This window comes from Microtus pennsylvanicus, chromosome 3, assembly GCF_037038515.1.
Source record: "Microtus pennsylvanicus isolate mMicPen1 chromosome 3, mMicPen1.hap1, whole genome shotgun sequence".
NCBI lineage: Eukaryota > Metazoa > Chordata > Mammalia > Rodentia > Cricetidae > Microtus > Microtus pennsylvanicus.
The window spans coordinates 98,310,435-98,326,632 of NC_134581.1; the positions used below are offsets into that span (position 1 = coordinate 98,310,435).

The window sequence follows — 16,198 nt, forward strand, 5'->3', positions numbered from 1 at the left end:
TTCCCAGTGTCCTCGTTCTACCTACAAACCCATTCCCACACGCCTATGCCCCTTCCCCATCAGCCTCATAGCCTGCATGGCCCTGCCCATCACCCCAGCCTGTCTTCTGTCCCTGGCACAAAGAACTCAAGACCAGGTCTTTATAAAGGGTAACTGCTGAGCAGGGATGGCACACACCTTTAATCCCAACTCAGGAGGGAGAGGTAGGGGGATCTCTGTGAGTTTGAGGCCAACCTGGTCTACAGAGCGAGTTCCAGGACAGCCAGGGCTACACAGAGAAACCCTGTCTTGAAAAACAAACAAGTAAAGAGTAACTAGTTAATGTATACTTCTGGATGCTAAGTAAGCTCCCAAGCACAGGCCCCTCGCGCTGGATCATGTGGCAAAGGTAGCCATGGTGACAGAGTCAGTGAGCTAACTTGGGTCTCTCCCTTCTGTGCCCCCACTTTCTCAATCCTCCCTGTTTCTCTCCCTCTCCCCTTTCTCTTCCCTTCCTCTCTCCCCCTCTCCCTCCCTCTCCTCTTTCCTTCTTTTCCTTTCTCTTTCATTTATTGTGAGACAAGGTCCCCCTTGACTTGGAGCTCACAATCCTCCTGCCTCAGCGTCCTCAGCTCTAGGATTATAGGTGTATTCCATCTTGCCTGCCTTTCCCTTTCTCTTCTTCTAAAGCCACTAATAGTACTGTAGGGGTTCCACCCTTACAGCTTTACCTAATGCTAGTCACCTGCTAAGGTTCCACCACCAAATGCCATCAACATGGCCAGCCTGGGCTACATGAGACCCTGTCTCAAGAAAACTAAACACAAAATCTCTAGCATATGGAAGTTTCTGGCAATGTTTTCAAACCCTAAATTCCTCCTGTGTTTAAGGGGACCAGGGCTCATCTCTCTTTACCCATGCCCGCAAGGACCATCGTCCCTCCATCCATGTAGCCTCGTCTGTTTCCCACCCTCATCACTAACTCTCTCTGCCATCCATGCTCATCCCATCCGTCCTAGGCCATCGACCGCAGCTCTAGCCGTGCCTCCTCTTACCTCGAGGCCTCCTCCTCGGCCCCGCCAGCCCCTCAGCCAAGACACACTGTGCAGAAGGTAGAGCGGGGGAATAGGGTGGCTGATCTGATGTCTATCCCACTGCCCCACAGCAAGGGTCCAGTGCTCCTCCCCACATCACATCCAGAGCCCAGCCAGGGCTGGAGTCTGCTCTCATCCCACCCTGCATGGCCGCCTGCTGCTCTGACCCCCAACCAGGCTTCGGGCTACCTTCCCCAAGTCATGCCTTGCTAAGGGGTGTGGGAGGGTGTCACGTGGCCCTTGGTGACCCTCGCCCTGTCCACAGTTGCTGCACGAGGAGCTGGCCCTGCAGTGGGTGGTGAGTGGTAGTGCGGTCCGTGAGGTGGCCCTACAGCACGCCTGGTTCTTCTTCCAGCTCATGGTGAGCACGTCCCCATCCAGAGAGACCGCTGAGAACAAGTGCCCTGCAACTGCATCTGAGAACCCTAGGAAAAGGCCTTGGGGCTCTTCTGTAACAAGGGACAGAGGTCACCTTGACAGTGACCCCCCCCCAGAGGATTTCTCAACCCAGAGATGGGCCCTCCTTCCTCCAAAAGACGCTAAGCACTGAGAGTCAGGCTTGCTAACCCCCAGATTCCTTTAAGTGGGTCTTTGTGTTCTCTTCCCCAGGGCCTGTTGGCCCTGACCTCCCCCAAAATCCTCCAAGACAGAGTCCTGAATTTCTCAAAGTCAGCCCCTCAGAGACTGGGAAGAAGGTTCAGTTAGAGCAAAGTGCTTGCCACACACACGAAGACCAGAGTTAGATCAGGAGAACACATCTGAAAAGGAAAGGACTGGGCCTGGCAGAAACTGGAAATCCCAGCACTGGGACCTGGAGGCAGAAGGGTCCCTGTACTTGTTGGCCAGCCAGCCTAGCCAATCAGGGTGCTCCAGCCTCAGTGAGACCCGCCCCAAACAGGATCCTAGGCTCTACCATTGGTCCCACCTGTTTCTCACACCCTACTCACTCAGGCCCAACTGTGTCACTTCCTCAGGTCCTGCTCACAGCCTTCAGGCTGCATTTATTGGGGTCAGGACCCCTTAAGCCCATTGCTTTTTGGGGGGGGGGGTTGTTTTGGATTTATTTATTTTATGTTTATAGTGCTCTATCTGCATGTAAACCTGCATGCCAGAAGAAGGCATCAGATCTCATTACAGATGGCTGTGAGCCACCATGTGGTTGCTGGGAATCGAACTCAGAACCTCTGGAAGAGCTGCCAATGCTCTTAACTGCTGAGCCATCTCTCCAGCCTACAGCCCACTGTTCTCAATGCTAAAGTTCCGTGCCTCCTGTCAAGCCCAGACCACCCTTCAGTCACGACTACTTAGCTTAGAACCTTTGATGTTCCCCTTTCTTGCCTGTAGTGCCTCACCTGTCAGTCCAGCACCCCAGTTTCTCTCGAGCCCCAGCTATGTATATTAAACCTCTCCCACAGCCTTGGGGTCCCTCCCATATGACAGATCCCTGCCCACAATCTTTCAAGTTAACACCCTGCCCACACACCTCACCCCCAGATAAAAAGCATGGAACTACACTTGCTCTTGAACCAGCGACTGGACACTCCCCGCAAGCTGCGCTTCCCTGGACGCTTCCTGGATGACATCGCGGCCCTGGTGGCCTCTGTGGGCCTGGAAGTCATCACCAGGGTCCATAAGGTGAGGAGGTACTCAGGGCCTCTTGGAGGAAAGTGACCAGGTGGACAGACCAGTGCTGTGGTCAGAGATGCAGTGTGCCACATGCAGCTGTTCGTGGTCTCTCTCTCAATCTCTCTCTCTCTCTCTCTCTCTCTCTATATATATATATATATATATATATATGTGTGTGTGTGTGTGTGTGTGTGTGTGTGTGTGTGTGTGTGTATGTATGTATATAGTTTTTGTTTTTCAAGACAGGGTTTCTCAGTAGCTATGCAACTGGTCCTGGAACTTGCTATGTAGACCAGGCTGGCCTCGAACTCACAGAGATCCACCTGCCTCTACCTCCCGAGTGTTGGGATTAAAGGCGTGTGCCACCACTGCCTGGCATGGTCTCTTTCTTGAGCACCTATGGTATACATAGCCCCGGCTGGATGTAGAGACACAGCAGTAAACAAAACTGATCAAGTCCCTGCCCTCACAAAGCAGTTTTGGAGGAAAAGCTGGAAGGTGAGATGGATAAGGCCTGGGAGCCACAGGCAGGAGGAATGGTGGTGCAAGGGTCCAGAGGCAGGGAGAGCCATGGAAGGAGAATAAGAGTTGGTGAGGACACAGTGGCAGGGGTGGGGGCGGTCAGACAGGCGGACGACACATCCTGTGGCCCTTAACTTGGCACCAGTATGCTGCAGGAACATAATAAGTGGATGTTGCTGTTCTGAGAGCTTGATGATCGCCAAGGCCCCAGGGTTACCAGTTCCAGTCCCCACAGGAATTAGGCAAGCAGCAGTCATGATCACCGTATCCCTACGGAAGCATTCATTGATCTTCTGCAAGAGTCCAGCTGGATCTTATTCAGTCTCACCAGCCATCCATGAAGTATTAATGTTACCCCTACTTTACTGATAAGGAAACTGAGGCAGAGATTGACAGAGTAGCCTAACCTAGTGCCATGCTACTGGGGGGGACAAGTCACCCTCTTCTGTAGGGGTGTACGGGGCCAGAGAGAATGTTTCCCTCGGACAGAAACACCCACTGTGCTACTCCATCCAACCCATGTTCTACAGAAATATCTCCTAATTATTTTTTATTAAAAAATTTAAGCTGGACAGTGGTGTGCACGCTTTTAATCCTAGTGCTCAGGAGGCAGGGGCCGGCAGAGCTCTGAGTTCGAGGCAACCTGGTCTACAGAGAGTTCCAGGGCAGCCAGGGCCACACGGAGAAACCATGGCTTGGAAAGCCAAAAAAATTATTTATGTGGATGAGTGTTTGGCTTGTGCACCGTGTGTCGTGCCCTTGGAGGCCAGAAAAGGGCTTTGGATTCCCTGGTACAGGAGTTCCAGATGGTTGTGAGCAGCCATGTGGGTGCTGAGACTCAGACCCAGGACCACTGAGCCATCTCTCCAGCCCCATATCCCAATTGTTTAAAATTACATTTGTTTATCTATTGTGTTTGTGTGGGTTTGTGAGACACGGTACATGTGAGAAGTTAGGAGACAGTCTGGGAGGCAGCTCTCCTTCCACCAGGGCGTCAAACTCCAGACATCAGGCTCGGCAGCCAGCTTGCCAGCCCATCTCTCCTGATGCGCTTTGATTTTTACAGAGTCTCATTGTGTAGCCCAGAGTGGCTTGGAACTTGCTGTGTAGCTTCAAGCTCAAAGGGAAGCACCTGCCTCCCCAGTGTGAGGTTAAGTTCATGTGCCGCCGAGATCGACTCTCCTGGTTTTTAAGGAGAAATGTATCTTGGGGATGATAGGGACATTCAGGTTTGGGAAAGGCCACCTGTTGCACTGTCCCAGTGACCTCTAGGCTGCTGCAGAGGTCCCAGTCTCGGTGTCCCTGGAGCAGTCCCAAGCGCTGACAGTAGGGTTGTTGGTGATGGGCACTGCTCCTTCATTCATTCCTTTGGCATAGAATGAGCACCAGTTGTATCTGGCTCCATATTTAAGGTGTCCCAGCCAGGTGTGGTGGTGCACGTTTGTGATCTCTGCATCTGAGAGGCTGAGGCAGGAAAACCACATGCTTGAGGCTAGCCTGGGCTATGTAGTTAGTATATGGCTTCTCCCCTAAGACTGTTGGATTAGCACCCAGGACCATATGTTTCTTTCTCAGAGGTGGCACACAGTAGGTGCCCAATAGATGCTCATTACTGATGGTATACCATTAGAGCACATTAATTTGCTAGACTACAATGCTAACTAAGCATTTAAACAGAACCAAAGTGTTTCTCTGTACATAAGTAGGCTACAGGGCTACATTTGGTTCACGGCCTCCCAGTTCACCAGGGGTCTCAAGCAATGAACGATGGTACTTCACCTCTCTGATCTCATTGACCAAAATATGGTCACATGACCGTCAGCTGCAAGATGACCCTGGGAAATGCATTCTGTTGCACTCTGAAGTCTGGATGTAGAGAGTGGATTATCCAACTATGGGTGGGAGAAGAAAGAAAAATGTATTGTAAGGCTGGGTGTGACATAGTGGCGTCTGACCCCAGCCTGGGGTATGGAGGCTGGGAGAACTCTGCGCTTGACCCCAGCCTGGATTACAGTGAGCTAGGTCAGCTAGGCTGCATCACGAGACCCTGTCTCAGATAATAAAATAAAGTTCAGTGAGTGTTGTGAGTGGGTCATAGAGGGGAGGAAGTCGGGGATGAAGACCCGAGAGTTGAGGAAGTCATGCATAGGTGAGCAAGACTGGACACTGTCAATATGGACTGAAAGGTCCCTTGTCCCCAGGACATGGAGCTGGCTGAACGCCTCAACGCCAGCCTGGCCTTCTTCCTCAGTGACCTCCTATCCATAGCGGATCGAGGTTACATCTTCAGCCTGGTACGAGCTCACTACAAGCAGGTAGGTGTGCATGATGGAAGACATGGAGGGTGGGAGATGGCATCGTGGGACCCATGGTGGGGGATGTGGAGGCAGAGGATGGCATCTTGGGACCCATGGAGTCTAAAAGCAGGAGAATGGTGATCTCACCCCTGCATCCTCTTTCTTGCAGGTGGCCACTCGGCTGCAGTCTGCCCCCAATCCAACTGCACTGCTGACCCTTCGAATGGACTTCACCCGCATCCTGTGTAGCCATGAGCACTATGTGACCCTTAACCTCCCCTGCAGCCCCCTGTCGCCCCCAGCCTCCCCCTCCCCCTCGGTGTCCTCCACTACTTCCCAGGTAGGTGGGCCTCCTCCTCCCCGCTTCCACCTTAAGTGGCACACATTCAACCTGTCTTCTGCATGTCTGCTCCCTTCCTTGTGGTACACTGCCCTGGCACACCATTGACCTTTGACTCGTCACCTCTGAGTCTTCACCTTGACTTCTCAGAGATTTCCTAGCAAAACTGACTCCTTCTGACCCACAAACCCAGTCCTTGGGCTTGCATTCGGTCTGCTGTTCCTCAGCCTTTTGAGTTTTGACTCCATGCCCTCCCCCCTCACAGATGGGTTATCCCTGACCTTGCACCTCTGACCTTTAAGGATTTATTTGTTTTATTTTATGTGTATGACTGTGCACCACATGCATGCCTGGTATCAGTGCAGGCTAGAAGAGGGCGCTTGGTCCCCCAGAACTGGCATTGCAGATGGTTGTGAGCCACATGTGGAGGCTGGGAAATGAACCCAGGTCCTCTGGAAGAGCAGCCAGTGCTCTCAACTGCTGAGCCATCTCTCGGTTCCTCTGACCTTTAACCCTGTGCCCACGGACAGTACCGTTGCACTGTCATCCTACAACAGTGAGCAAATAATATCATGATGACACTTTCTTGGGAGATACTTAATTTAAAATTGTATTTACTTTGTGGGGAGCACTTGTTTGCTGTGATAATACCGTGGCGCTCAGAGAACAACTTCCGGGAGTCGGTTCTCTCCGTCCACCATGTGTGCCTTGGGGACCAAACTCAGGTTGTTAGCTTTGGTGGAGAGTGCCCTCCCTGGTTGAGCCCTCTTCCTGGCCCCTCCTGAAGTACTTTTAGGAGGGGAAAGTGGGAAATATCCAGATTTAGGATCTGTGGGTTTGTCTCTACCATCCCAACCACTCATCTCCAGCTCTTGATGCTAACTTCTGTTACTGTCATGGTGGCCACGGTTGTGACCTTCTACCTCATCCACTCTACCATCTACAGAGCTCCACCTTCTCCAGCCAGGCCCCTGACCCTAAAGTGACCAGCATGTTCGAGCTAAGTGGGCCTTTCAGGCAGCAGCACTTTCTCTCTGGACTCCTGCTGACGGAGCTGGCCCTGGCCCTGGACCCTGAAGCTGAGGGGTGAGCATGGGGCCTGGGTGTGGCCAGAGGAGTGTGACATGGGCCAGGAGCCATGTCTGCACCATGCTGAGTTCCCTGTCACTCCACAGGGCATCCCTTCTACACAAGAAGGCCATTAGCGCTGTACACAGCCTGCTGTGCAGCCACGATGTTGACTCCCGCTACACAGAGCCCACCGTGAAGGCCAAGGTGGCCGAGCTGTACCTGCCCCTGCTCTCCCTTGCGAGGGACACACTGCCACGACTGCATGGCTTCGCTGGTCAGAGGGCTGGGGAAGATGGGTTTTATGGGGCCAGACTTGACCATGGGATATGGAGTGGGAGAGGCAAAGAATGGGGTGGGGGATGGGGTGGCTAGTCAGCCTGAGGGAGAGCAGCTCAGGGCCAAGCTCACCACAGCATCCACATCAAGCCGTAAGCCTCACCTGGAAAGTGAAACGGTGAGCATCCACATGACAAAGGAACACACACGTGTGGAGACTGTCCAGAGAGACAGTGAGCATCCACATGACAGAGGAACACACGTGTGGAGACTGTCCAGGGAGACAGTGAGTATCCACATGACAGGAATACGCGTGTGGAGACTGTCCAGGGAGACAGTGAGCATCCACATGACAGGAATACGCGTGTGGAGACTGTCCAGGGAGACAGTGAGCATCCACATGACAGAGGAACACACATGTGGAGACTGTCCAGGGAGACAGTGAGCATCCACATGACAGAGGAACACACATGTGGAGACTGTCCAGGGAGACAGTGAGCATCCACATGACAGAGGAACACGCGTGTGGAGACTGTACAGGGAGACAGTGAGCATCCACATGACAGGAACACACGTGTGGAGACTGTCCAGGGAGACAGTGAGCATCCACATGACAGGAACACACGTGTGGAGACTGTCCAGGGAGACCGTGAACATCCACATGACAGGAACACACGTGTGGAGACTGTCCAGGGAGACAGTGAGCATCCACATGACAGAGGAACACACGTGTGGAGACTGTCCAGGGAGACCGTGAACATCCACATGACAGGAACACACATGTGGAGAGCTGTCCAGGGAGACAGTGAGCATCCACATGACAGAGGAACACACGTGTGGAGACTGTACAGGGAGACAGTGAGCATCCACATGACAGGAACACACGTGTGGAGACTGTACAGGGAGACAGTGAGCATCCACATGACAGGAACACACGTGTGGAGACTGTCCAGGGAGACAGTGAGCATCCACATGACAGGAACACACGTGTGGAGACTGTCCAGGGAGACAGTGAGCATCCACATGACAGAGGAACACACGTGTGGAGACTGTCCAGGGAGACAGTGAGCATCCACATGACAGAGGAACACACGTGTGGAGACTGTCCAGGGAGACCGTGAACATCCACATGACAGGAACACACATGTGGAGAGCTGTCCTAATGTTGCCAGCCCACCAGAGGCCTCTTGATGGCCCGCGCTGCCTTCTGAGAGGGACGGGGAAGGCTCAATGGGAAATAGGCAGGTGAGAAAGCGGGCCTTGTATTCCTGTCTTTGCTCTCTCATCGGTTCTGAGTTGCGAGTGGTCCTGCATGGCCTTCAGGCACAATCGAGGGCTCTTTCCTGGATACAGACAGGACCCTAGATTCATGCCTTTCATCAGTATGGAGAAATCCTCAGCTCTTATCTCCTTAACCTTTTTCCTGCCTCCTCTTCTGTCTCCTGGGACTCCAGTGCCTCATGTTAGAGTGTTTCTTTCTATGACATGTCTGCTGTTTTCTCATCTGTCTTTGAGTTCACTGTCTTCAAGCCCATCTGTTTAGTTCTAGGGTGTGTGTGTGTGTGTACATGCATGTGAAGGCCCGAGTTTAATGTCAGGAGTCAGCCTTGATCAGTCTTCCACTGTATCTGCTGAGTCAGGGCTTGCTTCTTCAGTCAGACTTGGAGCTTGCTGGCTGGTCTCACCATCCAAGTCTGCACCTTCTCAGGCTGGAATTGCAAGCATGTTGCATCTGACATTTACATGAGTTCTGGGCACTTTGAACTCCAGTCCTCATGTGTGCATAATAAATACTCAGCCACTGAACCATGTCCCAGCCCAAATTCTTAATTTCAGACACTATATCTTTTAACTTGTAAAATGTCCAATTTAACTTAATTTTTTCATACATTCCAATTTTATTTGTTTTATCATTTTTGTACTGTTTCATGTGTGTGAATGTTTTGTCTGTGTGTATATGTGTGTGTCCCATGTGTGTGCCTGCTGCCCACAGAGGCCAGAGGCTGTCACAACCCTGGAACTGGAGTTATACACAGTTGTAAATCACCACGTGGGAGCTGGGAATTGAACCTGAGTCCTTTGGAAGAGCAGCCAGTGCTCTTTTATTTATTTATTTACTTTTTTTTTTTGAGACAGAATCTCTCTATATAATCCAGGCTGTCCTGGAACTTGCTATGTAGACTCAGAGATCCACCTGCCTCTGCCTCCTGAGTGCTGGGGTTAAAGGTGTGCGCCACCATGTCCAGCAGCTCCCTATTTTTAATTAAAACATTATTTGTTTGTTTTCTGTGTGTGTGCAGACATACACATGAACATGTGGAAGTCGGGACATGTGAGAGTCGGTTCTCCCCTTCTACCACGTGAGCCCTGGAGACCGGAACGTGGGTCATAGGTCATCAGGCATAGCAGCAGCCATCTTTGCACTGAGCCATCTCACTGACCCTCTGGCATTATTTCGAAATTCTTCATCTTTGAAACCATTTTGTCCTTCTCTGACTTTTATTTGCAAAATCGTTGCTTGCTAAGGGACATTTACTCTTTTCTGTGTCTACTTCAGATGTCTTGGTCACTTACAATTGAATATGCGAGCCACGGTCTGGAGCAGTGTTGGCTTCTCCAGGGAGGGTGTTCCTTTTAGAGTCTAGGCAGATAGGTAGCTCCGACCTCCTCAGCCGGGACCTGCACCAAGCTGGCTGAGGCCAGAATTTCACTTGGGTTCAGTCTACCTTTTGTCCGTGGCAGCCAGGTGTCATGGTACAAGCCATGTAACCCAGTATTCAGAAGGCCGAGACACACTCCCAGCCCCTCACTGACCGACCCATGGCCCAATCCTCAAGTTATGTTCTAAGTGTTAACTATGGAGCTGTGGCCAGAGTAGCCATACTTTAAGTACAAAGATTAAATTTGAGCAATAAGCAACTATTGACCTGACCTGGTCTGAGGTGGCTGATGTCAAAGAATACTGGAAATTTGGAATGAGAGCAACAATTATTCCTTTTGGGGGTGGTGTTCTAGACAGGATTTTTCTGTGTAGCCCTGTCTGTCCTGGAACTCACTCTGCAGACGAGACTGGCCTCAAACTCCCTGCCTCTCCTTCTTGAGTACTGGGATTCAAAGCGTGGGCCACTGCTCCTGGCTAAAGCAAGGAGCTTCCCAGTGCCTCATCTTTCTCGTCTTCTATTCTGCCCCTAGAGGGCTCAGGGCAGCGATCAAGACTGGCTTCCATGTTGGACTCAGACACAGAAGGTGAAGGGGACATTGGAGGCACCATCAACCCATCTGTGGCCATGGCCATCGCTGGGGGACCTCTGGCTCCTGGCTCTCGCGCCAGCATTTCCCAGGGACCTTCAGCAGTAAGTCTGAGGCTCTTCCCCAGAGACGGCTGGGTATGTGGCTCACGTGGTAGAGTGCTTGCCCTAGCATCTATGCAGCCCCGGTACCACATTCCTGCACGGAGTGGTGCATACCTGTGATCTAAACACGGCGGTGATAGAGGCAGGAGGATCACAAGTTTAAAATCTTCTTCAGACGATGTTGTGGGTTTGACACCTGTCTGTGTCTCAAACAAAACAAAAAGGATGTCATGTCACGAGGTACAGTTGGCCACAGCTCACCTTGTATAAGGAAACTAACATTGATTCTGTTCCCTCTCTGCACCCAGGCAGCTCGCTCAGGCTGTCCCCTCTCTGCCGAGTCCAGCCGGACCTTGTTGGTGTGTGTGCTGTGGGTCCTGAAAAATGCCGAGCCGGCCCTTCTGCAGCGCTGGGCTGCTGACCTGGCCCTACCCCAGCTGGGCCGCCTCCTGGACCTCCTCTACCTCTGTCTGGCTGCCTTTGAGTACAAGGTATGAGGCTGTGGGTGAGGCTGAGGTGGGGATGAGCACACACCCAGAGCTCTCTGTAGCGGGAGCTGGGTAGCCAGGGGCAGACTGTGTGTACAGGGCTTCTGTGAGCTGAGGGTGGAAGGTGGCTGTGTCCGTCCTCAGCTCTGGAGTGGGATGGCACATGACCTCGTGAATAGAGTGTTGCACTGGGGATGAGGGCAGACATAGAGTGTTTGACAGGCACGCGTAAAGTCCATCTGTCCCCAGGATAAAAGAGAGTGAGGAGGGTGGAGGAGGGAAGGGCACATAAGCCTGTCATCCCATGCTTGGCTGTTCAGAAGGCCAAGATCATTCTCGGCTACATAGTGAGTTCAAGACCAGCTTGGAGTATGGGAGGCTCTGCCTTAAAAATGAGAAATTTAGAGAGTGAAGAAAGGAGAGAAGGTGGAAAGCTGCAAGGGAGTCTGATAGCGTGATTGGCAGGTGCTGGGAGAAGTGTGGTCGGGAGGAGGAGAGTGGGGGAGGGGGAGAAGAGTGGAGGAGGGGGAGAAGAGTGAGGGAGGGGGAGTAGAGGGGGAAAGGGGGAGCAGAGGGGAGACGGGATGAAAAGAATTTGGAGGTGGTGAGATTTTGGAGAGAAGGCTGTATTGTCTTCTGGCAAAGGGCCCTGAGCAGAAGGAACACACATCACCTGAAGCCCCGGTTCTCTGCTTTTCCAGGGGAAAAGGGCATTTGAGCGCATTAACAGCCTCACGTTCAAGAAGTCCCTGGACATGAAAGCCCGGCTGGAGGAGGCCATCCTGGGCACCATCGGGGCGCGACAGGAGATGGTGCGCCGGAGCAGGGGTGAGGTGACGGGGAGCTGGTGTGTGGTGCACACCTGCAATCCCAGCCCTCGGTAAACGAGGAGTTCAAGGCTAGCCCTCGGCTATACATGAGTCCTTGTGTGTGTGTGGGGGGGGGATCACATGTCACTGCTCTCTACACGGATGTATGTGGTTCTCATCTGTCCCCACAGCCTGTTTGTGTCTACTAGTGGTGTCTGACGAGCAGTATGCTTAACCCTACATAGACGTCTTCCTGTGTGTGAATGTTTCCCTATGTCTGCGTATGTCTTTCTCTCTCCACATACCTATGAACATACAATTTTACATGGCAGAGAGAAGTTCATCTGGAAACCAAGAGAATGTTCGCTGGCGTAAGAGTGTTACACACTGGAGACAGACCTCAGACCGTGTGGACAAGTAAGATGGGTATTCTCACGACTGTGATGAGCTGCCTGAGACAACCATTTACAGTCTAAAAGTTTCTCATAGGCTGTGCTGGTGCAAGCCTGGGAGCCCAGGGCAAATAGTTCCAAGCCATACAGTGCTACACAGCAAGACCCTATCTCTAAATAAATAAATACATACATACATACATAAAATAAAAAGTTGTCCCTTGAGACCTACCTTAATTGCTTCTTAGGGCACACTCCTAATAACCAAAAAACTGTCTAACTAGTCCCTATGGGTCTAGGGAATCAAACCCTAGATCTCACCAATGTTGGACAAGTACTCTACCACTGAGCCATGCCCCAGCCCATCACTGGGAGATTCTAGGCAGGGGCTCTACCACTGAGCCACACCCCAGCCCCTCACTGGGGGATTCTAGGCAGGGGCTCTACCACTGAGCCACACCCCAGCCCCTCACTGGGGGATTCTAGGCAGGGGCTTTACCACTGAGTCACACCCCAGCCCCTCACTGGGGGATTCTAGGCAGGGGCTTTACCACTGAGTCGTGCCACACCCCTGCTCTCTATCTCTTAGCTTCTTCAAGCTGAGGACCAACCTTCCAACACAAGAAGCTTTAGGAACACACTCAGACCATCACATGAGGTTTAGATCAATATCTAGAGAGCTGCTCCCTCCAAGGACAGCCAAGGGTGGGAGAGGGCTCTGTCATGTCACTGGGTCTGTCTCCAAGTGGCTTCACATGGTCCCCCCCTGCCCTCCAGGACCAAGGATGAAATGGAACATGAAGCCCTGGTGGATGGAAATCTGGCCACAGAGGCCAGCCTAGTGGTTCTGGACATGCTGGAAATCATTGTGCAGGTATGATTTGATCCAGTGTCTGTCCTGACCTCTCATCCACATGGTGGCCCCATAATCCCTCAGCTTCCCAGACCCCATAAGCACCCTTGTCTTTTAACCCGTGGATTTCTGACACCTTCCGTGAAGACGGTGATGCTGTCGGAGGCCCGTGAGAGCATCCTGAGTGCCGTGCTGAAAGTCGTTCTGTACAGTCTGGGGAGCGCCCAGAGTGCCCTCTTCCTGCAGCACGGCCTAGCCACCCAGCGAGCACTGGTTTCCAAGGTGAGCAGACTCCCAAGCAGCAGCCACAATTCACAGGATAATAGTTCATGTACTGAGCACCTAGTGTGTGCCAGGCAGTTCCATGGCACAGACAACACCGCTACATTTCTGAACTGAGGAGCAAGCCTGGTATGGTGGCTGTCATCTGTCATCCTAGGCCATCTTTGGCTACATAGCAAGTTCAAGGCCAGCCTGGACTGCCTAAGATAATGCTGCAAAATAAGAACAACCAAAAAGAGAAAGTCTTCCAGAAATATAAATAGACTGGGTGGAGTTATATGTACCTGTCATCCCAGCTTTGGGAGGTAGATGCAAGAAAGCAGGCATTCAAGGACATTCTTGGCTCTACAGGGAGCACAAAGTCAACCTAAGTTACGTAAAAGAGCCTGTCTCAAAAAATAAAAACAGCCAGTTGGTGATGGCGCATGCCTTAACTCCTGAAGTAGAGGCAGGCGGATCTCTGAGTTTGAGGTCAGCCTGGTCTACAGAGTGAGTTCCAGGATAGCAGAGCTGCCCAGAGAGACCCTGTATTGGAGGTGGGGAGGGAAGTACCAAAAATGGGCTGAACAACCTCTTTCTGGGGCCTGGGGGCAGTTCCCGGAGCTGCTTTTCGAGGAAGACACTGAGCTTTGTGCCGACCTCTGCCTGAGGCTTCTGCGACACTGCGGCAGCCGCATCAGCACCATCCGCATCCACGCCAGTGCCTCGCTCTACCTGCTCATGCGCCAGAACTTCGAGATCGGCCATGTATGGGGCAGTTCCCGGGCTCCAGTTGGGGTGGCACAGCACGGGGCGAGATCGGCCATGTATGGGGCCGGTTTCTGGGCTCCAGCTGGGGTGGTGCAGCACAGCACAGGGGCCATCAGCAAGTATCATCCAGTGTCATAGGCCAGAAAGAGGGGTCAGACTTGGAAGCCTGGGTGGAAGGTAGGTGGGGAGCAGTAACCACATATTGCAGCTGACAGGTCAGAAAGTTTAAGGGACCCTGGTGTGAGGGAGTTGGGGACACCTGAGGCTCTCAGGGCAACGCCGCTTCCCTGTCCGATCAGAACTTCGCCCGTGTGAAGATGCTGGTGACCATGTCCCTGTCATCCCTTGTGGGAACAACTCAGAACTTCAGTGAAGAGCACTTGAGAAGGTCCCTCAAGACCATCCTGACCTATGCGGAGGAGGACATAGGGCTGCGGGACAGCACCTTCGCTGAGCAGGTAAAGCCTATGCTGCCCCTCCTCCCATTGTGGACAGTGTGTCTGTTTGCCCCGTGTCTTTTGGTTTATTTGTTTATTTATTTTTGATATCCATATTTGAACTTTGGTGTTGTGAAGCAGGGTCTCACTCTATATCTCAGGTTGGCCTTAGACTCACAACAATCCTCCTGCCTCTGCTGTCTGAGTGCTAGGATTATATGCATGATCCACCAAGACAAACCTTTTGTTTTACTTTATTTTTTGAGATAAGTTTTTTCCCTTCCCCTCTCTCTTTTCCTCCCTCCCTCCCCTAGTCAAGGAGGCCTAGATCTCACTGTGTCGCTGAGGATGGCCTTGAACCCCTGGCCCTCCTGCCCCTACCTCCCGTGTTCTGAGATAACTGATCTGCTCCTCCACTCCAACTTTTTTGTCTCCTTTTGGACATCTCAGCCTTAGCCTAGGCTAACCTGGAGCACATTATATATCCAGGATGACTTCTGACTTGCGGCCGTGGTCCCGGCTCTGCCTCCCAGTGCTGGGAATACAAGGTGTGAGTGCGTACTTGTGTGCACATCCAGTGTGCGCATGAGCAGGTAGAGCGAGGCACTGTGTGTGTGGTGAATGTGCATGTCTGTGTACCTGTGCACACGTGCATGTGGAGGCCAGAGGTCACAGGAGGATGACTTCTTCAGTCTCTCTCCACCTTATTTTTCTGCGGGGACTTTTCTTTCAGATGGTTCCACTGTGCACCTCTGGCTGTCCTGGACCTTGCTATGTAGAGCAGGCTAGCCTCAAATTCACACAGATGGGCCTTCTCTGCCTCCCAAGTGCTGGAGTTAAAGCACCTTATTTTTAGGAACGATGTCTCACTGACTCAGCTAGACAGCAGGGTCAGAGATGCCGTGGTGTTGTCCTGTTCTCATTGTCCTCGTCATCTTCATCGTCCCATGTCCATGTCCTACCCACCCCGCCCTGCTCCTGCTTTTCACATGGGTGCTGGGGATCAGACTCAGGTCATTATGCTTGCCTGGCAGCGTTACCCACTGAGCCATCTCCCAGCCCTGCTCTCCCATCTTAATCCTGACCCCGTTGCCCTTATGACCCCTGGACATTTGCTTGCTCCAGGTTCAGGACCTCATGTTCAACCTGCACATGATCCTGACAGACACAGTGAAGATGAAGGAACACCAGGAGGACCCCGAGATGCTCATGGACCTCATGTACAGGTGAGGGAGGGGCAAGAGTCAGGCCCGGAGCGGGGAGCCAGGCGAGCAGGCAGCTGAAGGGCACAGGTCAAAGCACAAGATGGGACAGAACGGAAACAGATACGGGTACGCGTTTGTAGTTCTCCAGTGCCAGACCACACACCCAAGACAATCTGCTCATAAAGAGAAAAGGCTCCGATGGTAAATGTGCCTACCACCAAGGCTGATGACCTGAGTTCCATCCCAGGGCCCACATGGTAGAGGAGAGGGTCCCTCAGGTTGTCATCAGACCTCCTGATGTGCACTGTGTTAGCCCACACATATATCACACACAGAGAGATAAAATGAATGCACAAAAGAGGGAAAAGAACTGTTCATTTAACTATTGGTTTTGGGAATTTCATTCTGTAGTCAGTTGGCGCCA

General features: G+C 52.3%; 1 protein-coding gene across 5 annotated transcripts in view; it reads left to right on the forward strand.

Moving 5' to 3' along the window:
• Nucleotides 1-16,198, forward strand: part of Dock6 (dedicator of cytokinesis 6) — a 62,246-nt gene that overhangs the window by 31,109 nt on the left and 14,939 nt on the right. For 3 of the 5 annotated variants that reach the window (XM_075966579.1, XM_075966581.1, XM_075966582.1), the window contains 15 exons: nt 1,339-1,434; nt 2,568-2,708; nt 5,423-5,536; nt 5,688-5,858; nt 6,805-6,944; nt 7,034-7,203; nt 10,398-10,558; nt 10,867-11,049; nt 11,748-11,874; nt 12,188-12,272; nt 13,025-13,121; nt 13,248-13,382; nt 13,977-14,129; nt 14,432-14,590; nt 15,695-15,795. In XM_075966579.1, coding sequence (XP_075822694.1) covers nt 1,339-1,434; nt 2,568-2,708; nt 5,423-5,536; nt 5,688-5,858; nt 6,805-6,944; nt 7,034-7,203; nt 10,398-10,558; nt 10,867-11,049; nt 11,748-11,874; nt 12,188-12,272; nt 13,025-13,121; nt 13,248-13,382; nt 13,977-14,129; nt 14,432-14,590; nt 15,695-15,795 — 2,033 coding nt within the window. Of the gene's footprint in view, nt 1-998; nt 1,092-1,338; nt 1,435-2,567; nt 2,709-5,422; nt 5,537-5,687; nt 5,859-6,804; nt 6,945-7,033; nt 7,204-10,397; nt 10,559-10,866; nt 11,050-11,747; nt 11,875-12,187; nt 12,273-13,024; nt 13,122-13,247; nt 13,383-13,976; nt 14,130-14,431; nt 14,591-15,694; nt 15,796-16,198 lie in introns of all 5 variants that reach the window. The other 2 variants (XM_075966580.1, XM_075966584.1) reach the window with 1 other exon arrangement.